General features: G+C 41.2%; 2 protein-coding genes across 14 annotated transcripts in view; one reads left to right on the forward strand and one right to left on the reverse strand.

Moving 5' to 3' along the window:
* LOC139991742 (uncharacterized) overlaps positions 1–25,143 on the reverse strand; it is a 77,780-nt gene that overhangs the window by 31,844 nt on the left and 20,793 nt on the right. Inside the window, exons 1-4 of one of the 4 annotated variants that reach the window (XM_072012083.1) lie at positions 21,748–21,843; positions 20,449–20,542; positions 20,055–20,206; positions 19,345–19,558 (exon numbers count right to left, since the gene is read on the reverse strand). In XM_072012083.1, the coding sequence (XP_071868184.1) occupies positions 19,345–19,558; positions 20,055–20,059 (219 nt within the window). In that variant the 5' untranslated portion in view covers positions 20,060–20,206; positions 20,449–20,542; positions 21,748–21,843. Of the gene's footprint in view, positions 1–19,344; positions 19,559–20,054; positions 20,543–20,617; positions 20,692–21,747; positions 21,844–25,143 lie in introns of those variants that run through there. The other 3 variants (XM_072012081.1, XM_072012084.1, XM_072012082.1) reach the window with 3 other exon arrangements.
* Positions 1–25,143, forward strand: part of Tn (tripartite motif containing protein thin) — a 56,581-nt gene that overhangs the window by 10,769 nt on the left and 20,669 nt on the right. For 9 of the 10 annotated variants that reach the window (XM_072012056.1, XM_072012049.1, XM_072012057.1 and 6 more), the window contains exons 3-5: positions 17,077–17,258; positions 18,140–18,373; positions 22,223–22,572. In XM_072012056.1, coding sequence (XP_071868157.1) covers positions 17,079–17,258; positions 18,140–18,373; positions 22,223–22,572 — 764 coding nt within the window. In that variant the 5' untranslated portion in view covers positions 17,077–17,078. Of the gene's footprint in view, positions 1–14,922; positions 15,379–17,076; positions 17,259–18,139; positions 18,374–22,222; positions 22,573–25,143 lie in introns of all 10 variants that reach the window. The other variant, XM_072012055.1, reaches the window with a different exon arrangement.

Raw genomic sequence — 25,143 nt, forward strand, 5'->3', positions numbered from 1 at the left:
TGTCTGCGCCAATCACAACGGCGAAACTGTACAAAACCGACCACCATAAATTTCATTAGCAGACAGGGCCGAATGCAAACGACCGTGGCGTTCGTAAATTCAACGATTATCCGCTGTTACAATTCAACCGTTCCAGGGATTCGATGGCGGACAAGCGACATGGCACATCCTATAACGAACTGCCTGAGGCTAAGTTCACGTTACAACGCGATACAAGTAATGATAGGGTCACGATCGTTAGCGAGACCCGCTTATATAGATCGAGTCGCAATTTTTTCTTTCTTTTCTTTTTTTCTTCGCCTGAATTACTCGGCTCACTCTCCTTCGTTCTCCTTATACAGCCACGGTAAATCGCTGATAAAAACCTACGAAAAGCCAGCCAGACTAGCGTGAAAGAAAATTCGAGGATATCATTTTTTTCTGGCGATATCTGATATTAGATCATTCCATAAGAAAATTACATGGAAGAAATATGATAGTCTATTCTTGTTAATTTTACTAATTTTATACCACTTGGTGGTTACGAAAGAAAGTATCCTAACGAGTGTTATGTTGGTTTAACTTAACCAATAACTACCATGTAACTGATCATTCTTAACTTAGTAACTGATATCAGCCTAAACGTCTAATGGTATTAATATTATTTGTGTGGCTTGATGCGAGAAGTGGCAATTTCATATTTTTGCAAAAACGAATTAAACGTAATATCGAGTTTCTAGGCGATTGTATATTCTATATCAAAAAAAGGACAATTTTAAATTGTGTCTTGAAGTGACTATAATAACATTTCTATATGCCAATGTCAACATTTTTCATAAAATACTAACTGATACTTCGTGAATGTCTAACTGATAAAAAATATCCAAGACAGCATAAAAAGCAGATATAGCATAATCTTTGATTCTATCTTTATCGTATTAGAAAAGAAACTTGTGAAGCCAGAAATTATTTGAACACGAATTTTTTAACGTATCTCTTCAAGTCCTAACATCTCGACTTTATAAACATTGGCATTGGTCAAAGATAGATTTTACTATCGAATTAATCGATATATTGAATTTTCAAATTGCTCTCCTATAAAATAGTGTCGCAACGAAAAACAAAAAGAGGAGAGAAATGGAATCTCATCAATTCATTATTATCGATCGCTTCTATATCTGATAAAAGTTTTAAAAGTTCAGCGCAAGACACCACGTTACCTATGACAACCTGCTACTTTCATGCCGAATTAATGAGGAAAGATTAAACAGAAATTAAGGAGATAACGATTGGTTTGATTTATGGCTTGCTCGATTCTTTACTATTCTCTTTCAGAAAGCTCACTCTCCTTTGTTCTGCTTTTCGTACAGATCATAGAGAGAATATTCAGCGAGCTAATCTCGTATCGCTGTAGACGCGTATCGTTCATTCCATTATTCTCCTAAAACCACGGCGAATCGCCAATTAGCGTAAGGGTTAATTGGTCAATTGGGACAATGGATTAATTGATCAAACACATAGCGTGAAACTGGAAAGCGTATGGAGACACAGTCGGTGGAATCGCGACTTTGGAAGGTACATCACTGCCGAAATTACGTGCCATGTTCTAGCTTTTATCGTTTAAATCGTTTTAAATCTTTTAACCTGGCAAGCAATCTGGACAGTGAAGTCTATAGAAACTTAGCTAGAAGAATAACGCGGCCAATTACACGGTTTTCCATTCTATTCGAACCATTCTTCTCTCGTGGGTTCATTTTCGACCCGTAACTCTCGTGCTACCGGTTCTTTCTCTCTGGCTCCTAGTAAAAGCTAAGCGAAACTATCGACGCTTTAAGTAAAGGCAATTCCTAAAACGAAACTTATTCATAGAAGACGACGCGTATCGAGACTCTGTCGGAACTATGTTCGAAATTTTACGATAGCGAAATACGAAAGCTGGCGCGAAGAAGCATCCCTCTCTTTGCCTCTTCGAGTGCAAGATCGATATCCCAGCACTGCGTTAAGGAGAGAAGGAATTACGGTATTAAACGTGACACGCTGCGCAAAGCCGTGACGTAAAATGTGGTATAATCATCCCGTCAAGGTGATGCGGCCCCCGTCAACGTCTCTATCTATTCTCACACGAACTGGCAACGAGAGCTTATTCCTCCCCGTTCGTCTCTTATTTTCCACGAGAATGGCAAAGAAACCATTCACGCCAGACGAAGATCCGGTCTCACCCATTTCTGACGCATCACTGTTTTATTCATCCCCCGTTATTCTTTGAATCACGTGCCACATCCCCTCGGTCGCTGCGAGAATTTTCATTAAAATGCTCCGGAATAATAGATCGCCGTTTCGTACCAACTCAAACGCTTCGCTTATCGCCACACTTCCCTGGAATCGGCGACTACCCGCTATTATTTCTACGGGCCACTCTTTCCTCGGATTTAGCCTTTGAACGTGGCGCGCGCCAAAGGCGCCAAATTCGCCGTTAACATGCCAACGAAATTCTATTCCGCTGCTCTTCATCCACCTGTGTTCAACAGCACGTCGAAACTTTTCGTGAAATTAATCGCGGACAAAGCTCTATCTTGTCGTAAAATCCTGCGAAACCCAGCCGGCTGCGAGCTGCAAACGGCATCTCGTTTCACGATCACGGTATATATCGGCAATTTCTGCGGGCTTTCGAGGCACGCATTATTACCTCGCGTTAGGTGGATCCCTTCACGTCGCGTCGCGTCGACAGAGAAAAGGCAAGGAAGCACGTTCTCCAGTAATATATCGTTCGACTACAAATGTATATTAATGCGCCGGCACAACATTTGAATAGAAGAACCGGCGAAGAACGTGCGAGATATAAATTAAAATAAATAGTGCGTGAACAACTAGCGGAGGAAACGCGCTAAATTATTCAATCCGTATTCCACCACGAGCTAACGACTTTTTCAACGCGACGTTTCCGTGAAAAATAACGACGAGGAAAAACCAGATATTCATCCTGCACGATAGCTTCATAACGCATTCGGATGATATTCGACGTCCGGTATAAAGATAAAAAGACAAGGTTGATTAATTGGAGACTGTTGCAACGAGCAGCGAACGAGAAACAGGCTGCTCGTCTGAATCATCTTATGGAAACGATAATATCAAACAACCCTGTTACGTAGCTTGCTTATGCGTTATGCAAATCTGTCGAGAATAGTCTGAACGGTGGTTCTTGCATAAGCAATTACGAAAATCATGCGGCTATGCAACCTTCTCATGGAGGGGATAGCAAAGAGATAGATTGGCGAAGGGACTCGAAGAATGCATCCGCCCGATATCGCCCTAACAAACGTTCGTAGCAAACCTGGCAACCGGTATTGCTACTAACATCAAAGGGTTGCACAAAGCGGCGAAACACGGGAACGTTATGATCGAAGAAATTGCTGCTCGCCCTTTAATCGTGTCTCGATCGAGAATCCTCGATCGAATCCTCCATCGTATCGTAGATTGAAGAACCGTTGATTTATCTCAGGGTGAAGAAAGGGCTAGCAAAGCGAATCGATGAAAACAAAAGGGTCAACGGCGTAGCATAGAAAACGTCTTTGTCGTTGGTTATTGTCCCCACTGCCAGCCGTCTTCTGTTCTTTTCTCATCGTCGACGGTAAAGAAAAGAAAAAAATTTCATTTTATTCGAGATCACCTCTAGCCTCGAGGTGGTCTCACGAATGAGGTGGCTCCGTCCAATTAAGTTCAAACCCTGTTCCGCAATTTCGTTGGAATAAAACGCGGGAACTTCTTACGATATTGTGTTCCTGATCTACGCCGCCGCGTTAATTAAGATTAACAATGCGAAGCACGATGATTATCTCTTTGTTGACTCGGCATAGTTCTGATTCTGGCAGTGCTGTATTGTCGACCACCAACCTACGACCCACTTCTACCCGGCTCTGAATAAAGACCGGCTGCATAATGGCATCGAATTAATTGAAAAACTCCGTGGTAATGTGCGCCCCAGTCAAATATAAATCGACGATCAGCGCGTATCTCGGTTGGAAACGTTCCACGCCCGATGGAACTTGCAACGGACACCGAAACTCGACAGACGGTGACTGAAAAATTAAGATAAACCGGTACAATCGATGTTTCCAGCTTTACCCATCCTTAACCTCTGATTTCCTTTCGATCCTCTCGGTGAAATATTTACAAAGCGCGTAATTAAGGGACCAACGATGGAAGAGAAATATTAGAATTGCAAAGAAGGAGAGCAGAGCCTGGAGAAACTCGAGCGTCTCTGTGCCAACGCGTTTCCGCCCGATTATGAGGAAGAACGGTTCGATTAATCGGCTGCGTTCAGCAGCCCGGTCGCCGTGGCTTTTTCTAAGAAATTAATTAACTATCCGTCGTATAATTCAATTAAAAAGCCATTTAAAAGTTCTGCGAGAAGGACATGGATTGCAAGTTGAAAAAAATTTTTAATCGACTTCTCGACAGTCCGCGACGTTAATTAAATCTCGTGCTCGCGGTATTCCCGCAGAAGTTACAAGTATTTGGATACTTGTTATCAAACTTGCGATCAAATGGTCTGCCAAATTTAAACCGAAGCGAATAAACACGCTTCAAGTCACTTAACTCGAATCTCTCTACAGAAGATCAACTTTCGTCCAACTTTAATCGTTAATCTTTCGTTTATAGCAACAAATATTAACTATCTGTTTCATTAGTATCCACTATCTGCATGCGATTATCTGAAATAATATCACGTGCCAAAATTAGATCGAAGAGTTTCGTTCGAAGTATATCTTTCAGATATCTGCAATAGTTTGCAAACGTGCGAATACTTTAACATGTTAACGCATACATCGTGTAACCAACGATAAATCAACGTTCCTTTCGCCTACTGAATATCGACTCGTCGATCGATATATAGGTTCTTAAAGACAGGGTAGTTTTATGGAGTTTTATCACCAAGCTGTTTAACGTTGTTTCGTGGACCAGTCTTACGCGGCTGCCAAGTACAAAGGGTGGCTTATAGATTATACGGCTGGCAGGAGGGTCTATATAGAGCGCATATTACTTCGGAATATCGTTCCGCAACTTTTGTCCCCCATTGTCTGAGATTTCAAGTTCGAACTCGTGATCATTTTCACGGAAATTATACGCGGAAGTTATAAGATCCCATTGTTGGAAACTCATCGACATCGGGCGCGTCGAACAACGTCAATATTGGAACGTCTTCTCGTAATTAAACATTGGACGATGGTACGAATTCTATTCAGCGAATATGCAGGAAAAATGGAGGAACGAGAAGAAGGTGAAAGAGAACCGTTCTATCGCCTAACGAACCCCTATCGATTTAACATTCGTTCGAACGTCGATCGTAACTTACTGACTGTCCAGCTACGTGATAAATTATCCAATTTTTTCGTTATTATATCGAGTCACGCGAACAAAGTCGCACCGTTCCTATTTTTTCGTATAATAATATTGGTAGAAATTATGGTTCTTCAAAGTTGTTGAAACGTAACGCGACAGAGAATAACGTTAAAAGCCGATTAATTACGAATTTAAAAGGACGTTCTTTTTTAGCAACGAAATACGCGTCTAAATTTACCTTCTCAAAGACTTGACTTGCCTCGCAATGATTTTCAACCCGCCATATTTCAAAATCATTGATATCCGTTAGGTGCGCCCTGTTCTACGCCATCGTATCAATGCCTTCTCCAGCGATAAGAAATAGACAGACAATAAGAACAAAGAATACAGAGTTCTCGGCTTCGAGGAACGCATAAATTGCTCGATTTAAACGTCGTTTCGCCGGGGAAACTTAGATAAATCAGACTGGTTGGATCGGAAGCACCGATGATGAAATATTACAGAAATCCAGTCGCGAATTCTAATTATTCGAATTACGAGCTACCTTCTAACGAAGTCCGCCCACAGGGCCCGTTGTCTTGGCCGACGTGAAATTATCTTCGTCCAAGTGCAAACAAGCTGTATCGTCCGATAGAACCGAACGACTTTTGCTTCTATTTGCTGGCTCTGGAGAAAGAGACGAACAAACATCGTTGAACCGTTGCCAACGGAAGAACGTAGCTCTAACGCGATAAACAATGCGGCCAAAGAAGCCTTAAATCTCCTCCGTTTTGTTATTGCGACACGATCTTCGCGGTCAGAAGCGGTGCTCGCAAATCTACATCCCACGTGCACACGGCTGCGTCGTTCTAAACGCGATAGTGGTTTTTTACACGAACGTGGTTGCGGTGCCGACGATGTGCAACACGCGTGCAAGCACGATTTTCGCGGACTCGCCAAAGAATAGAGGAAAATGGGTAGGAAAAGGAGGAAAGGGGGGACAGAGGGTAGGCGAAGGGATGCAAAAAGAAACGGCGTTAGAATTTTTATATTAACGCCGTGATTTTTACCACGCTGACGCGCAAAACGCTATGACGTGCTTTAAAATATTGCTCGACCTCTGTTATCAACCAGTCACGTAAAAAAGAAAAAAAAAGGGAAAAAAATATATATATAACGGAGAAAGAAACGACGTGGAAAAAACGAGAGCTAGTGACTCTTATTGTAGCAACATCGAGGCCACACATTGCCACGGGATGAAGCTGAAAAAATTGCCCGACCGACACGTAAATCAACGCCGCTGCTGCTTTTCGACCATTGTTTCGCCGCGGACGCTTTTGTCAAATTTCAGTTTTTTATCGCGCGAATAACTTCGCGAGAATGTTGGAAATATTTCGAAATTATTCATACTATAGGCGACGGCTGCTATAATAAATAATGGGCAGGGGAAAATATTCTATAAGGGTCGTATATTCCGCGCGAGATTAAGCCAGAGATTTTTAGATCCACTATCTTCGCATGATAGCGAGTAAACACTGAATTAAATTACGCTCCGTTGATCTTGTTACTCGATCCTCCGACAGTTTTCTTCGTGGATATCGCTCTCGCTCCGTTCTTTCTCAATAATTTCATTAGAAAACACGCTGCGCTTGCACACGTCGCAACCGCTAAATCACCTTCCTGGTCGACAACGGGAGCAAAAGCAGCATCCGGAACAAGCATCCTTCTTCATAAACTACTCGACATATCCCTTGACAAGCGTTGTTAGATTATAGTAACAAAGCAACGAAAGCATAACACAGAGCTTATCCCAATAAGGTAGATATTTAGACAAATATCGGATCAAGTGGAAGAGAAATTTGCGAAAGAAGACCGCGTGAAATCGTACGAAAATTATTCGAAAATACGATATCCACGTTACGATTTTTCATTTGCAGAATTTTTCACCAAATTGAATGACCAAGCGAAAGAAAGGGAAATCATCTGAGAATAATTTGAGAATAAGTCGTTCGCGTCTCCGCGTTCCATATCCAGAATTTCTGGTCGATTCGTGCGAAAGGGAATTACCTGAAATTGTTTGAAAATTTGTGAAGTAAAGTTGTGAAGTAAACCGACTAAATTTAGACTCTTCGTATCCAGAATTCTTCGTGGATTCGCGTGAAAGGGAATTATCTGAAATTGTTCGAAAATTGTTGCGAAGTAAACCGATTAAATTACGACTCGCCATTTCTAGAATTTTCCACCAAATCGGGTGACTCCCATAATGCAACAGTGGCAGAAATGAGAACGATAAGAGCGCGTTCTCATTGGGACAGCGCGATGTTCTCAAATAATACGTTTCTCTGTACGATTGTTGCACAATGATAATGCGGCGCGTCGTGGACAATTCGCCGTGGACGGATAGCGTCCAGTTTTCCCAAAGGTAAAAAGACTTGCTGCTCTTGAATGTCACGGAAAAGCTTTCTGATTCGTCGCAAAGCTGAATGGATTCGCGTGACTAAAGAAAAACAAACATTACCTAACTGGTGTTTATCTTGCCTCGGCAAAGAGACGACGCATTTATCCGTTTTCTAAACTGGTTTTTTTTATCGATCAACCGTCACGGTAAAATTTCAATGCGGAGCTTGGTTGAAAAAATATTTTCTCCAGAGGAGAATTGGAAATCTATGAGACGCGCCTCCGAGATACATGTATGGACTCTTGCCCTTAGGGTGAAAAAGGTAAACGTCATTATTTGAACGAAATGCCTCATAAAAGGTAGCAATTGTGGAAACGAAATGGCTCGGGCGAAACTTTACAACGCAATTACGAGGCTCGGCTGTGCCATGCGAATATGAACACGCAGTTCGTGACTATCGCTCTGCCGTGTCCTCGAGCATGGTTGTTCGCAATTTTAGACACTCGGGACGTGCCTCTCCGCGCTAATTCTGTGGCCGTAAAAGAAGTTGCACCATACTTTTTAGCACGTTATCCCTCGTAACGGTATAACTTTAACGGCAGATTAGGCGAACAAAGTGAAGGAGAACGGAATCACGAAACGACTGTTTAAGACGACGTATGAAATTAGAAGAGGCTACTCGAAAGGAATAAAACGTGAGCTGGCAGAACTCTAATCCTCCGAGCGAAAGATTCGAGTTACGGTCGACCTACCGTCCAGCATTGAAAATTCTGACGCAACTGGTACATCGAAGCAAATGGAAGGAAGCTAGAATTTTATGAAATTTAAAGAAATTCACGTACTATGGCCAACTATCGATCGACCTAGAATATATTAATCAGCTACGCTCTTTGATTTTTCACGATCCAATCGCACGCGACCGATCCAATTTTATGCACAGAGATCATCTCAAAATATTTTTCTTTGTTGAAACGACACCGAGATTCAGACAACGAAAGAATTGAACCTTATAAACTAAACAGCCATTCGACAACCTACTGTATGTAAAAACGAAATATTTAACGTTACTAAACTTTCCCATAACGTAAACGGAAACAATGTTTTTTCTTGGTGTTTCACAAATACAGCTGATAATTGATGAAAGTCACGCGCGTAGCAAACCATTCGTCACGTGTCAACGTGTTATCGACAGAATCATGTAGGAAAGAAAGAGAGACAAAACGAGGATCAGAAAAATTTAGGGTGACTACGAAACAGCGACCGAAACGACAAAGGGAGGGGGAGAAAAAAGTAGCGGGAAAACTAAGGACAGCCGCGAGAATACACTGGGGAAAACACGAACAAAAGGGGGAAGTGAGGACTAAAGCTAGTGGCGAGAGTACTTTCAGTCGGTCGACTGACAGTGGAAAAATTCATATAGATTTATCCTGGCTAGGGACTACATTGGGGCCGAGCATTTGTCAATTAGAAAAGCTAGAAAGGGTAACAAAATACGAGACGTGAAGAGAATTTTTTTTTTTTCCTCGGCCAAGGGAAATCGATAGAGAGAAGCTGGTTAAAACAGACGGTGGGCGAACAATGGTTCGTCGATGCTGATAAATAGACATAGTTTTGTTACGTTAAATAGACTGGCTGAAGCGGGTGGTGCGGCCACTGTTTCGATTTCTCGGCGTTTCAATGGCTTTCCACTGCCGGCGTTTCGCACGCTGCGAGGAATATTTAACAATCGATAATGGATGTGTGTTATCACGACGACGAAAACGGCCACTGTCTGCCTACATTTGATTCGTCCTCGTTTTGCTGAATTTGCCTCATAATTATATCTTGGCATCGTACGAGGATAGTAACAACGCACGACCACGCATAATGAGAAAGAAACGCAGTATCAACGGCAATTTATCGACAAGTCCGGTTGAGGGAACGTGTTTGGTACAAACCGAAGCAAACAACCGACAACACGAATCGACGTTTTTTCTTTTTTTTTTTTTTTTAGTCCGACAGGAAATACGTTACACAGGAATAACACCCGCCAGTCGGATTTGTAAACGTATCGTGATACGATTAAATATAACCATGACACCGATAAAAGGATACAATGAATTTAATACCGCGATAACCTTTTTATGCTCGATAATACATCTATCATTGCAATGTCGCGCGATAAACGCCGTCATAGACGTTCCATAAATTTTTCACTGGACCAAATGAAATTCCGACCGCGTTATGAGCAATTTTCATTTAACGATCGTGTTCATTTGCGAACACGGTGATCGTGGATACGAATTTGTTTCACCGAAACGATCAAACTGACTTATGTTTCTTTCCTTCGGTACTCCATTCTTCTTGCAAGTAACGATTATCCGTTATTTCTAAGGCTATCAGGGATAAAAGTTCGTGATATATTCTTAAAGTAAGAGTTTCACGAAGCGAAACAAGTAGAATCGAACGTTTCATTATACTTGAGTAGCGAATGAAAGAAAGATTGTTTGCAATCGTTGTAGATCTCTGCGATAGGATAAGTAAAAGGAGATTTGCATGGGATGGAATTCCGTCTATGAGAGTATTTAAGGTATTTTTAACTCTTCAAAGACGGAAATTGTAAAATAGAAAAGCAATCATAAAATTGAAAAGAAACGTTTCTTACTACGAAGATAACATCTGTTCGCGTTTATACAGCGTGTCGAGACCACGATGAATTTAATTAGACAAACTCTCGAAACATCCTTTTTCTCGTTCGTGATCTCATTCATCGTAACAAGAGTGCCACCACTAGGTAAGAAAATTCCCAGTTATCGACCTCGTACAATCTCCGACCGAGTTTTGCCGACTTAAAACAGCCACCTGGTAAATTCCCGTGTAGAAAGCTGTCTTGCCGACTAGAGAAAAGCACAGGTCGATAAGAAAAGCAGCATACTGCCGGAGCTATTCTGAGAGCTCTGCCTGAGAATACGCAGCGCTGGAGAATCGAGAACGTGCCTAACGTGGCTAACTTTAGCATGGATTTTCGTGCCGATGCTAGACGCTAATAGGAGCATAGAATCGCGATCAGCAACCCGTTCTCGCTAATGTCACTATTTCTGGACGACAACTTTTTCTGTTCTAGTCAAAACTTCGTAACAACTATCCTAACGGTAAATTTCGTTCCACTGGCAAACAACGTTATTCGACGAGGATGGAATCGTGCAGATTTTTTAACGTACATTGTAAGGCTATGCCAAAAGATTTTCAAAACAGACGTCGGATATTTATGCAAACTCGTGTTATAAATGCACAAAGTTGCTCTTTCTCTGTTGCTTTGGAAAAAGAATTATCAACGTCTTCGACGAATGTTTGATTCTACCCTTAGTTACGCTAGACTGATTAGGTTTAATGATGACAAACGAAAGAGGATCAGTAAAGTTGAGTTATAATAAGAAAAGGAAATGAAAGTTATGACAGCGTTGCAATATCGTTCTGCTACTTGAATCAATTGGGTAGCGGTATTAAAATGGTTTTTCCAGTTGATCGTACAAACGGATGGAAAACGAGAGTCCGTTAGGAAGGCAATTCAGTAAAATTTTCCTGGCGCAACTGTATCCGATCATCTGGATTAGCCTTTAATATTGGCCTCGGTGCTTGGCCTGCAGCCAGATTGAATATAATTGATATCGATTCACGGCTGACGTCGTGCATGCCGTTGCATCGTTTTAACTTTAATCGCAATGAACGGGTTAGCTTATAATTTCTAATCAGCGTTAAACTAGTTTCGTCGCTCTTCGTCTTCTATACTTTAGAAACGAATACGACTGTTTCCAAATCCGCTGGCAACTCTGAAATCCATCATATACATATCACAATTCTTCGATGGTAAACGTCCAAATATTTTCACGAGCCATTAAATATGAAAGGAAAACGGCGTCATTGACAATCACGATGATATAGAAAGTACAATTCAACGAAACAGATTTCGCGAGAATGTTCCAAAAATTGTACAACGTAGAAAATATTAATTCGATTATTTTGACGTGAATTCGTCATCTAAATTTATCGAATCGTGTTAACGCGTTAATAAATAAGTCATAGATCACGAGGCGACGAATATGCGTTTCCACACACGCACACACACACATACATACATACACACACGGACGCGCGCGCGCAAATATATCGAATTCCTTCTAAATCGGGAACGATATAATTAAAGACGCGGAAAAATAACAATAACCAGACTGATGGTCCACTTTCACCGTTGCCTATTGATTTTCGATGCGGGGTCGTGACAGGAAATTGAATAGGAATTTCCATCGATCTACAGCGAAACGACAAAATGCATATTAATGCTGGCGTTAAACAGAAGGCTTTATTAAATGGCGCTCGTTACGCCCGTCTCGTCAATCCGCAGCTACAAAACGGACAATTGGAAATTAGAAATCAAATCCGGTATTGTCGCGGGTAATCTAGAGTGAACGACATTCAACAAGGGAATTCTGGTCTACCGTTGACAACGGCTACTATCGGCCAATTTAATAACAACTGATGAACCAAAGTGAAACCGTTCCTTTCCAACGTATAGGAAACGTTCCGTTGCCATCGAAACTTTACCGGGTCGTTAAAATTTCACGTTTCGTTTAATATCAAAATTTTCACGTTGATGTTTCCGACACGAGGATAAAAAGATAGATAATTTGAAAAATTACGAATTCAGAGTTTACGTTAAATTTACACCGATGGATTAACACGTACGACACGATCGAAACATTGTTACGTATATTTAAGATTCTTTGCTTTATTTCAAATGGAGAAGATGAAAAGCAATATCTCTTCTAAAACGACGATTCGAAAGACGCGTTAGATTTACGTCAAGACAATGTAACAGCGACGATATCACCGAAACGCTATAATACATTCTTCAGAACCCACGCTAACTCGAAACACCGAGCTTTTAAGAATAAAGATGAAAAGGCAGATATTTTCTAAACCAACGATTCCAAAAGACACGTTATATTTACATCAAGGTCTCTTTTGTCTCTTCTCGCTCGATCGTTCACGCAACCAAGTATTCTCCCTCTACTCTCTGTCTCACGATCGAAACCAAATTTTCGTCTCTCTCTCTCTCTCTCTCTCTCTCTCTCTCTCTCTCTCGCTCTCTCTCGAGTGACCAGTCTCGTTCAGAAGAGAAAAGCTTCTGTAGCACGCGCGAGTCCATCGATGAAACACGCACGCGTGCGTGAATTCTCAAAGTCCTGGTGTGTTTCTTGCGTGGATCTCTCGTCGAAAACATACCGCCGGAAATCGAAGGTCTCCGTCTAAGTATAGCACCCGCTTCGCTAGCGTAAGTCTGGCCACTGACGTCGAAAAGTGTCAGTATACCCTGGACCAACCGATTCCAGCAACGCGCTGATCCCTGTGTGTCTCAGTATCTCGTGAAAAACGGCAGTGCAACTATATAAGTTTCGTTTTACCAAGTTCTCGTCTTTTTAAGGATCACGCGATTCTTCCGCACAGCAACGAAAACACTGGAAGCGTTCATGAATGGATCGATAAGAACGTCATTGGCAGTGTGTCGCGTGTGAATACAGCATTTTGTGCACGTTTTTAAACTTCCTTCGTTCCAAGGAGAAAAGTCTCCGGCAAAGTTTCTTCCACGAGCAACGAAGTTTCGTCGATAACAGTTCCCCGTTTTTTTTTTCTTCTTCTTCTTCTTCTTCTTCTTCTTTCTTACCACCGTTCTCTTTCTTATCCCTTTATTTTCCCTGCTTTTTTTCCTCCTACTTGTTTTTCGCTCGAAGGAAAGAAACGGACTCGGATTTGTTTTATGCCGACGCTTTGAAGTTCCGTAGAAAGAGGGAGAGAGTCGAACGTATAATTCTCTGGGTACGTATGCAAACTCCACGAATATGAAATAAACCGAATTCTCTGCCCTGCTGGTAGGTGTTCTCTGTCTTTGCTTGTTACAAAGAGATGCTTCCGATGCGATACGAGTCGCTCCGCTAGAACGACGATAATTTTCAGAAAATTTGACGCGCGGTTTTGTTGAATGCAGATCGGAATCCAGGACGACTAACGAGACAGAGCAAATTGAATGTTCCTGAGCGCAAATACTTTTCTAACGTAGGATAACGCGCTCTCGACGTCTTCCTTACAATCGTTTCGCATCGTCATTGTTATCGCTTCGTCGCACTGCTCGCTAATTTATAGTTTACAACGCTGCTACATTTAATTAGGCATTCCTTTGCTTCGATCGACGAATATTCGCTAGAATTTCGAAGGAATCTCGTACAGTCTCGCATGACAAATATATATATAGAGTAGAGTTGAAGGAATCGTGAAAATAAATGAATAGAAATATCGCGTTTCACGCGCTGCATGCGCCGCGCCAAACAAACGAGATATTTAAATATCAAGTAAACGAGAATTTGGATCGTGTGGGCTGTTCAAAATACGCCCACAATATTCGATGAAAATTTCGAGCAGACAAAGGAAAAAGCTGAATCAGCGACACGATTCGACCGCACTTGGCGCGAAAATATAATAATAACGTGCCACGTGCATCTGTGCGCGTCTTTTGACGCGTCATCAACGGTTAATCGAAAGAACTTACTGGACTTTGCGTTTCTTACGTTCTAAAAAAGAATTTTCCTGACCTTCCAAGTATACACTACACCTCGTACAATTCTCCTTGTTGGCGAGAACTTTTCATCCTCTAACATGCATACGTAAATCCATTCACTCTTTGTCTCGTTCTCGGAACGTTTCTATTTTCCACCGAATTTTCCCGTGAGCAAGAGCAGCTCGGTCCTTGCGCTTTGTTGCCTGCTGAACAAACACGATCGCCAAAAATACCATACACTTTGGATCTCAAGCAACCGAAGAAACAAATTTACGGAAACAACGAGGTCGAACGGAACTCGGTCGAACGACAGGTCTGACTATGCAGACGACAGATCTACTGAAATAATCTCTTATTCGTGTCGGTGAGCGCAAGAAGATAATCGTGCAAAGGAGACGAACATCGTGACAAGGCTGGTGTCAAAATAAACGGAGATGCACGGAAGCCGGTTAAGTCAGCAGCTAGCTTCCGGCTAGGTGTCAGGATTAACGTTCTGCTTGCCACTGGCCCCCGCCATCCAGAAAGTTGCTAATACAATAGCATCTAGCCGCCTGTTGCACCCTAGAATTCGCTTTAAGATCAACAAGTGGTTCGTCTAAGAGTAACAATGCTTTCTAATGTGGCCGCTTGTTTCCAGTGCGGTGACTTTTGCGAGAAGCTGATTGGTCGTTGGCGCGGCCTTCGACGTCGCCTCTACGTATTCCGAATGTTGCGAAAGCCAAAATGAATTTGGCTCCGATCGTCGGCTACGTTCGTGTCTGAGAGAACTACTTTGAAATAATCCCTGATGATACTTCGCTGTGGCTGTACGCGCGTGTAGCCGGATTTTAAATTTAACCCACCCGCGTTTCATCGATGTCGTTCGGGAGTCGATTGGAAGACGAGCCAGAATCTACCGAGGAAATTATCGCCAGACTTCACAGCCACGATCGCTTCGAAATAAAATTGCATATAATAACGATTCGCGTTATGATCGCTAATTACTTTTCGTCACTTTTACGACCACAGTATCGATAAAATACAGCTCGGATTACTTTTGTCGGAAGATTCAATAACTACGGCTACTTGAAAAGTAAAAAGATACAAGCTATAGGTAAGTAGACCGTAGGTATTTATGTACATTCGTATTTTCATGAGAACAGGTGGAAACATGGAACCTAGGTAGGAGAATAAACTACTTTATTTTGAATATTCTTTACATTTCTTAATATCCTGTATATTCTGTATATAGGATACCACGTATCTTGATACCACGTAAATACATGAAAATCCACAGTCTAGAAACAAATAAAGAATATTTGATATAATTACAAAGGATACGCGCTCGCAGTTAAAACTCGATTTTCTAACACTCGGTTATCGGGAGATAACCATAGAAGAAATCGTATACGAAGAACAGCGATAGATGACAACTGTTTGATCTCGACCTTTGAGTGATTCTAAACGAGGATAACGTAGAACGATATTAGAACGTCGAGTCGATAGACGAATGTCACGAATGAGAATAGACGGATATTAATAAGCGAATGATATTGAAAAATCTGTAGGCCACGCTTTATTTTACTTGGCTCGAGACACGATTGCATCGGATCAGCGTTGAAAGCGAATGAAAACGTGGTGGCAATCTAAAGTTTCATACGCTGTACCAATCAAAGTGGAGTACTTTCGATGATTTGGTGGCTACTTTCGAAACTGTGCCGCGATCACCGCCATAAATCGAGCGGTGAATTTTGTACCGGACCGATGAACGAGAATACGAAACGGTCGCTGCCAAGCCACTCGGCTAATTACAAGACCGAGTCGTCGTTCAGGCCAATTTGCAGCGCACGAAGTTCACAGGGACACCCTCACGGTTTACCCATCTCTCGGGCAACAACTTCTCGTCGATGATACACCGGGTCTCGAAATAGAAGAGCAATGACTCCTCGAAAAGAACTTGACATTGTCTTGTTGGCCACCGGTGCGTCGGTGTGTCACGCAGAATTAAGGAAAGCGCGTTCGTTAAAAGAGATTAAAAGAAAGAGGATTAAGGAAATAGAGATAGAGAAAGGGAATTAGGATTTTCCTCGTAATCCGACTATTCGTTGAATCGCGAAAGGAAAATATTCCTTCATGAATATAACGTTTCTTAGTAAACAGACAGGATAAATAACGACTTGGCACAATAGAAATCTCGAATTGCAACAGACTACGAATTACACGTTCGAACTATTTATTAGATGTGACGACGATCACTTTGTATTTCAGGGAGTGGCGTAAGGTTTGCGAATGCTTTACCGGAAATTGGTTAAACCGGTGACGCGGGCCGACTAAAAACATTTTCTTTTAATATAACGACATCTCCCTTATTTCACCGAGTTTCAGACGCTTCGTCTTTTGTATATATTTAACAAGTTGGCTACCGGAGTGACGCTTTAAGATTAATTTCAATTTGATTCTACTAATCTGATCAAAAACATATTTCCTACAAAAGTCGGTTTTCACGTAGCTGGGAATAAATTGCAAAAATGCAAAAATGTCTAGGAAACTTTTTATTCGATAAAACATCAAGGTGGCCTTGATACTTTAAGTTATACGTAATTCTTTCTATTGAAGCTGGCATCGAAACGAATTCAACGTTTCTCGAATAACTTCTTAAATTGTTGTTTAGATAATCATTTATTATTAAGACGCAAAATTAAAGAAACAAAATATAATCTTCAATGAACGTTTTGATAAAATTCCTTACGACAGCTAAACGGGTTTGAATAAAAAGCAGAAGAAATAAGAAGTGTTTTCTCGTATTTTGCAGGCATGGAGCAGTTCGAGCAACTGCTAACGTGCGCGATATGCCTGGACCGGTACAGGAACCCGAAGCTTTTGCCATGCCAGCACAGCTTCTGCATGGAACCGTGCATGGATGGCCTCGTTGACTACGTGCGTCGACAAGTGAAATGTCCAGAATGTCGAGCGGAACATCGTATACCCTATCAGGTGAGCAATCAATTCTCCAAAGATGTAACAAACGAAGTTAAAATTACGCGCGGATGTTAAGACTATTAACTTTCGAAACTTTCCTGCCCCTTAAAAAGTTATTACTTCTTTAACCACATTTCCGCGACCGACGTTGTCGACAGTCCGCGGCTTCTATAGTTCTCGCGCAAGTTCGCGAGAACAAAAGCAATTATAAGAGGTTACATCTTGGTTTCCTGCTCGTCCTAAACTCGAGAAAGCGAGAGAAAAACGGATATCGATTTCGCGAATTAGAATTCGTTTGCTTCGTTCTCTGAAACGAGCGGTTTGACGTCAGCAGTGAGTCAAAAAAGAAACGCAGAAGTAAGCTGGTCGGGACAAAGCAAGACTATCGTGAAACACAGATGTACAAGCGCAAAATTAAATATACCAGCGTACGAGGTTTTTGCTTTAACAATGTATAATGTGTGGTCTCATCTTTATTCAACGAAGCCGCCGCGACGGCGTATCCCTCGCGAAATTGGATAAAGTTTCGCGTTTCATCTAACGCGTCTCGCCAACCATTTGTCTCAGTTTCTTCCTACCCTAAAGGTGGTAACCGACCGTTCGGCGTCAAACGTAACACAATTGTCCTTAATTAAAAGCGCCGATGCGAGCGAACACGAACGACAAACGGAAATAAATGGAAACAGAAGAGAAAAAGAAAAAAAGAGGGGCAAAACGAAGGAATCCGGTCTAGAAACAGTTCTCGTATGAAATTCAATTTCAGGTAAAAGCCGTACTCCGAGATCAAAGTTATCCTTCTGTTTGGAATTTCTTTCGTTTCATTTCGAAGGAGAATCATGGTTATTCCATTAAGGGAGACCGCAGCGCGGTTTTAACTTGTCTCGTGTTGTCACCAGGGTGTACAGGCCTTCCCGACCAACGTGACCCTGCAAAGATTCTTGGAATTGCACATCGAGATCACTGGGGAGCTACCGGACCCGACCAGCGGTCAAACAATGGAACGTTGCGGCGTTTGTTCGGAGAAGAGCTACTGCTCCCTCTGCGTCCACTGTGAGAAAAAGTGCTGCCCTGAATGCAAGGACGCTCACATGGACATCCTCAGGCGTGAAATCACGCGCATCAATTCCCAGGTAAGCCATAAGGGCCACGTGCTCACGTGGAAATCCTTTAAAGAATACGTCGCGCTACCACGGACCTTTCGCCGTAAAAAGAATCGCGTTACTTGCCTGTTTACTCCGTGGAAATCTATTTTTGGCCAAGATATTAACCTTACGGAGGACTGACGAGCAGACTGCCTCTACTTGGGTGCAAAAAAGAAAAAAAGATCTCGCCGTAGAAACATCGACTCGCTAAGGCGAGAAAAACGATTTCACGCTCGGACACCATCCATCCCTTTATCTTCGCCCTTCGATTTCTACTAATTTGCTGATTCCGCTTCCCTGGCGATTAAAAACTCCCGGACATCAATGAAGATCGGAATGCAATAATCTGTTTGATGTTGATGAAGATTCAAAATAGATCGTACAGAGTAGATTCGCGATCGATTTCTGCTTCTCTTTCCCTCGCCTTTTGCCATTTTTTCCTTATCTTTGTCCTTCTATCTATTCTTGCCTCCTTTTATCCTTTCCCCTTGTTCTCTTCTTCCTCCTTTCTCAATATTTTATCTCTCCCACTCACCTCGTCCTTCCTTACGTTCCCTACATTCCTCTGTTTCTATCATTTCTTCCCTTCCTGCCTTATTTTCTTTTCTCCCTCTTTTCACATTCGATTCACATTTACACCCGAAATTCAGAAATTCAGGATCACCTCAGCCGATCAAACATCCAATCGGCATACGCGATTCGATTTTACCTAGCCGTTGGAAAAACGTGCCGAGTCATACGTTTTTCACCGCGTGACTTTCAGCCGCTTTTATATCGGTTAACGACGCGGACTGATTTCACCGGCGATTCCCATTTCCACCTATTTCCTCTCCCATCTCAGCGAATTCCACGCGATAAAAAAGAGTAGAGCGAGGGGCAACGAATGGAATTTGTAAGTTACAGCAGCCAAGTGAAATCATCATAATTATACGTATGAAATGGACGCGTTAACAACGTACCTGAGTGGGTGGTAACACGTTTTCCACGAATTCGCCGGCAACATTGCCCGGGGGATAATAAATGCAAACGAAGTAAAATTTGCCGCTGTCATCGTTGGCCAGTCCGAGACCTATCGATTCCGTATTCTTCCAAATTAGCTGAGTGAAGTGACGCACAGTTTCCAAATCTTTTACATCGCACACACCATATTTGAAATAGTTACCCTCTCCGTACCTAAGAACCGATTAAAAATCCACTCGATTACTCGTTACTTCTTTCAAATGTGTATTTAATTGCCATAATGAATGTACGTTACTAGAAATTTAGAAAAATTAATCGTAATCCTCGTGAAATTTTCGGCTCGAATATGAAATCTCTATTTAACGTGTATAAACGTTCGTTAAATTATATTTTGGAAAATGATACGAAATTTTTATGATATTTTTAGTTCAAGTTGTATCTTATATTTAAATTTAATCTATTAACTGGGTCGTCTCTTAAAAAACTCTAGAATCACGGAATTAAAAGTTATACATATTTATGATCTCTGGGAAATATGTATTTCTGCCAAATATCTTATTCAGATTGTTTTCGAATTTGACTAATATAATCATGAGCCTCGTTTTAAAATCTTTTCGTAAAAAGTTTCTATAAATGTTCAAACATTTTCGCGATACACCGTAAACTGATTGAATTATATAAGTTAAAATAGCAACTTTAAAATACCAACCACATTTCCAGCGGATCTTTCGGTTTGATCTCATAAGGCAAGTCCCTCCAGAAACTTCGGTATATGTTTTCGCCATAATCAGGATCCGAACTATACTCGAGAACGCCTTTTTTCGCTATTGTGTCCGCCCATTTCTGCGCCCGCTCGTTCAACTTGAAAAGCATTTTCATTTCTTAAGGTAAAATCTCGCTGCAATGCCTTAAATTATATTCTTGCCGTCTTAAATTTCAACGTCATGGAAATTGACTAAGGATCGCGATGTTTTCGCGTTAATAAAAATGTACAGCAGCAGTTCTTTGAGAAACGACCGCCTTCAATATTTCATAGAACCTTGTAAACGAGCGCGCCGCGCGAAGAATATTTCCGGATGAAATAAGAGCAGATCCTTGTATACCTTATCATCGATTTCTAATGGAGAGGAACCGTGATTGGCGCGATATTCATTATGCAGCGTCAGGAAATCTGCCACGAAATTCAACGGGAAATTCCTGAAACAGAAAAAAAACCAGGTTACTCCCTGTCCACGGGACACGACGTAACAAGCGCTTCAATCCGTTGCTTACTCCATTTTTAATTTAAACGCTTTCAATAGTCGGAGACATGTTGATTGATGTTTGCAAGCGGATATTTGAAAATATGGCAGGTGTGCTTGAAGGCATATCTTGTAGGTTTCGATACAAAGGATTTTCAGAAAGAATTACACGGCTACATGTTTCAAATCGACGATGACTTAGGTTATACGAGTCATGATGGACGAACAATCGCGAAGCAAATTCTCGCGCTCGTACACATACGTTCGTAAATATCGAGGCGCTTGTCTCGAATTTTAAATACAAATAACAATATTCGAAACAAGAATAAAAGGATTTCGGTATTTGCGAGATTATGTTTACGAGGTTATTTAAGGTCTCGGATCAAATAACGATTTTTAAAGATATTGATAATAATTTTTGATGTTCCAATAACCTTTCGCGTTTATTTAATTCCCCATAAATGTTCTATCAACCGGAGTGTGCGTTCATGACACGACAAATTACATTATTGTTCGCGTAACAATAGTCGTTTCGACGAGGAACACCGAAATCTCTTCCCGACTTCTCGAACAACCCTGTGAAATTGCGGTTCGGCGAGATTATGTCGAGTGAGGTGGTTTTGAAATTTTAGATAGACCCGGAAATATTGAAATGCAGTTGCGTACCAAGCAATTCGATTCGATCGGGATGAATACCGCGAATTCAGGTCAACATAACCGCGTACGTACAAATACGTGCTATGTATGTGCAATGTAAAAATAACCGGCCGGTATATTTACCCGCTCCTAATGTATTCAAAACAAACGCACTCTCCTCTGCGATGCGAATTCAGCGTCTAAGGGAAACGTGAGACAGAACGCACCCCATGTGACGATCAGTGGAAAATCACGACAGTGGGAAATGCAGATGATTTCCATTGGAGTTAGCTTCTTAAAATCACCATATATATAATATATGTATCATAATATAATATTTCAAATATTCCAAACGTACGAATATCTCGATATTTCGTGATAGAGAGACAAGTTTCAAAATATTCCAAAATCGAATCAGAAAGGAATAATTTTTAAAATAAGGTAAACGTATGTGTATAATAACTCAAACGTGTAATAACGCAAATATCATAAATATTTAAATCTATAATGCCACAAATATTTTACCTGTTCGTTACGAGCGCCGATCGTACTCGATACACGCATCCGCACGACCGAGCGTCAACTAAAATCAACAATACGCTACGCAATCGCTGTGACTCGAGGTTGTCAATACGCTACGCGACGGTTGAACTTCGTATCGAGAAGGTCACCATTCCAAATATTTCAAACGCTTTCAAGTAATCAAATCTACAGCATGCCGAATATATAATATTCCAACTAATATAAAATTCCAATTAATATACATAGTACTCCAAATATCCTAAATAGTCGGATCTATAATATTGGAAATAATATAATATCCGTTAAATAATATAATATAAGTACAAATGCTCGCATCTTGAACACAGCTCCATCGTAAAGAGGGTTTTTCGAATATCCGAAAATCTCTCGAGAAGGAAATAATTTCTAGCAATTGAGAGCGCAAGATTTTGTCTTTTTCGGACGATTTTTATCGATTCGATAAAAATTCTGTTTACAGATACGCAGGGGGCTGCACAGGTTGCAGGACGCGCTGGCTTTGGTGGAGAAAAACACATTGGGACTACAAACAAACTGTGCCTCGGTCGCGGAAGAGGTGGACGAGATTTATCGGAGGCTGAGCAAGGCTTTGAAAGACCGTACGGAACATCTGCGTAACGAGGTCGATCGATACCTGGGCACAGAGCTCAGAGGCTTGATTCAGCTCAAAGAGAATCTGGAATTGGAAATCGCGAATATCCAGAGCAACTGCGATTTGGCGGAGGCTCACATCAATGAAAACGTGCCATGGGACGATTCCGAACTCCTCGATACAAAAGAGCTTTTCCTGCGTACGGTGGAATTCATCAGGTTCGTCTCATCGCCTTTAATCTAATTTTCTTTCTTTTCTTTTCTTTTTTTTTTCTCTCTTTTGCCACAGACCACTCTCGAGACCCATACAATTAGAAAATATCGTGGAATCAGCCACTAGATTCCTTCCTGCTAATATCGATCTTCATATTTTCTTGCGGAAACTTCGATTCCTTTGGTCTCCTCCTTAAACCGAAGATATTTCATCTCCAGTATTTCTTAACGAACCACCGTTGAACCAAATGGAAGCCTTTATGGCTTGTATTACGAAACGGAAATTCCTCGCAATGTCTGTTTAGTTGTAAAAGCATGCGCCGGATTTATGGAACACGTAATACGCCCCACGGAAATTCAGATTAAAATTCGTTGAATCAAAGAAGCGGAGTTTCCTTTAAGGGTACTCGCAACCAACGGGGCTGGAATGTAATATAATTAAGTACAGAGAACTAACGAAACATGAATTTAGTTCGAATCGCGTTTTAATTGTATTTCATCGGTGTACAAGTGACACGAGGGAAGTGACATTAAAGGGAATCGAACGACGGTAGTATTTCGGATTTTACAGGATCAGGAACTTTGGAATTCGTTTCCCATCGTTTATAAGCGTCGTTAGAATCTAAAAACGACCTGGATCCCATGAAAATTCATTGTGGACTCTGCGGAGAATAACGATCCTCTTGAAATATAAAGTACCTTAAATTTGATCCATGGAAACGAAATCTGCTAGACGCGTATTTCGTTTTTCGTGCTTTATCGAGCGTCAAGTTTATCGTCGAACCAGGCCACGATCCCTTAAATTACGACTACTACGTTTCTCGTTTTCTTCCATCGCGAGAAATTCGCGCTGTATCGCTTCGCTCAACATTCAATTAAGAACCAACAAATTTTACGCCGAGCCGTGCGTTTTGTAGATAACCGGTACGTTTGACGCACGATGCCTGCAGCCACGTGCACCCGTTCCTCTGCCATAAATTTTCACGAAATAAAACCCATGGTTACATACGTGGTCCGTGAAACATAATTCAGACAATGAAATGATAAATCATTCTTTTTTTTTTTTTTTATCTGCATTCCCGCCTCTTAATTTTTCTTCATTCGGTGTTTAATCTGCAGCGCGCGTGTTTGACATTTTCACGCGATATACGGCAATTTTTTAACTCGCCAGCTGCGAGATCGTGAATGGCCAAGTATTTATTAGTTTGCCGGTGGATGTAGCGAGTAGAGGAAGCTAACGTAGAGAATATGAAGTGAAATGCAACGTAGAAAGTAGCTGAACTCTTTGAAGATCCTATACATTAAAAATAACCTTTTAACGTTTCACTACGTAACAAAATTCGTTCCACTTCAAGATTATAGGGGAAAATATGAAAATATCACGAGCAAAAGGATATACGTATTTTAATATAACGTAGTCAAAAAGAGCAAGCATTTGCATTCGATTCAAACGTATTGTCGTTTAGCAATGGATGACAAACGTGTAAAGTTTTGTGGGGAAAAAATAACGGCGCGCCTAATATCTAAAACATGAAACCGATATTTTCGACGTAAATATTTTTCAAGAGAATCCCACAACAACATCTAGTAAAAAAAACGCGATCGCGTATGAAGAACGAAAAATGTGACTCGGATATTTCCTTGCGTGATCCTCGATTTTAACGTGTTCGTTTTTACAAGACAATTTACAAATTACTGTAAACAATGAAATATCACGACGCAGATCACCGATAGGACGTAATGAATCATCCAATTTAATCAGCTGGTTTCTTTCAAGAGTATTATTCTCCAAGGAGAATATTCCTGCATTAGTCAGACACCGCGGTCGAAAAATAATGAAAGTTGCTTTGTAATTTTATGGAAAGTACGTGGCACGTTTGTACGCCTTCTTTTTTTTTTCCAAATTGCTTCTCCGATATTCCATGAAACTTTTTCCACGGCGAAACATGGACATGCACCTGAAACAAGATGCACAACAGCTCCAGATAACTTTTACACTCGATCTTCCGCGGCGCATAATGTAAATGGAACCTTTCATCTTCCGAACTTGTCGAAATTCTGCTTACCCTTCCACTTCGTACGCGACACGGCAGCATACTAACCACCTTTTAGTTTCAAACAGTGTTCCCTGTTTTCGCCCGTTGTGGTTATTATTCTCGCGGAGAAAAGATTACCGAATAGGAGGGACGAGAGACGCGAGTAAGAAACTCCGCGAAATATTTAAAAGCTCTCCTTGATACCGTGATAAGTATGAGAAAAAGCTGAACAAGGGCACGAACAAGAGATCAGCTTTTTCATATAAAATGCAAAGGCTGGGAAAGTTCGAGATATTGTCAGAACTTTAACACTTTTCGTTAATTTTGTTAACTTCTCAGGGAACGAAATAGTTGAACAAATAAGTTTATTTATAGCGAAAACATGGCGTAAATAATTACTTTTTAACTTAATAATTAATTTAACCGTGTTATAGTCTTCGGATTTCTCTGTTCCAATTTTATTCTTGCCTTTAATAATGTAAGAAGGGAACAAGCATAGAATTGAAAGGAGAAATCGGAGAAAAAACGGAAAATCAGAAAG

This window comes from Bombus fervidus, chromosome 10 (genome assembly GCF_041682495.2).
Source record: "Bombus fervidus isolate BK054 chromosome 10, iyBomFerv1, whole genome shotgun sequence".
NCBI classification, from domain to species: Eukaryota; Metazoa; Arthropoda; class Insecta; order Hymenoptera; family Apidae; genus Bombus; species Bombus fervidus.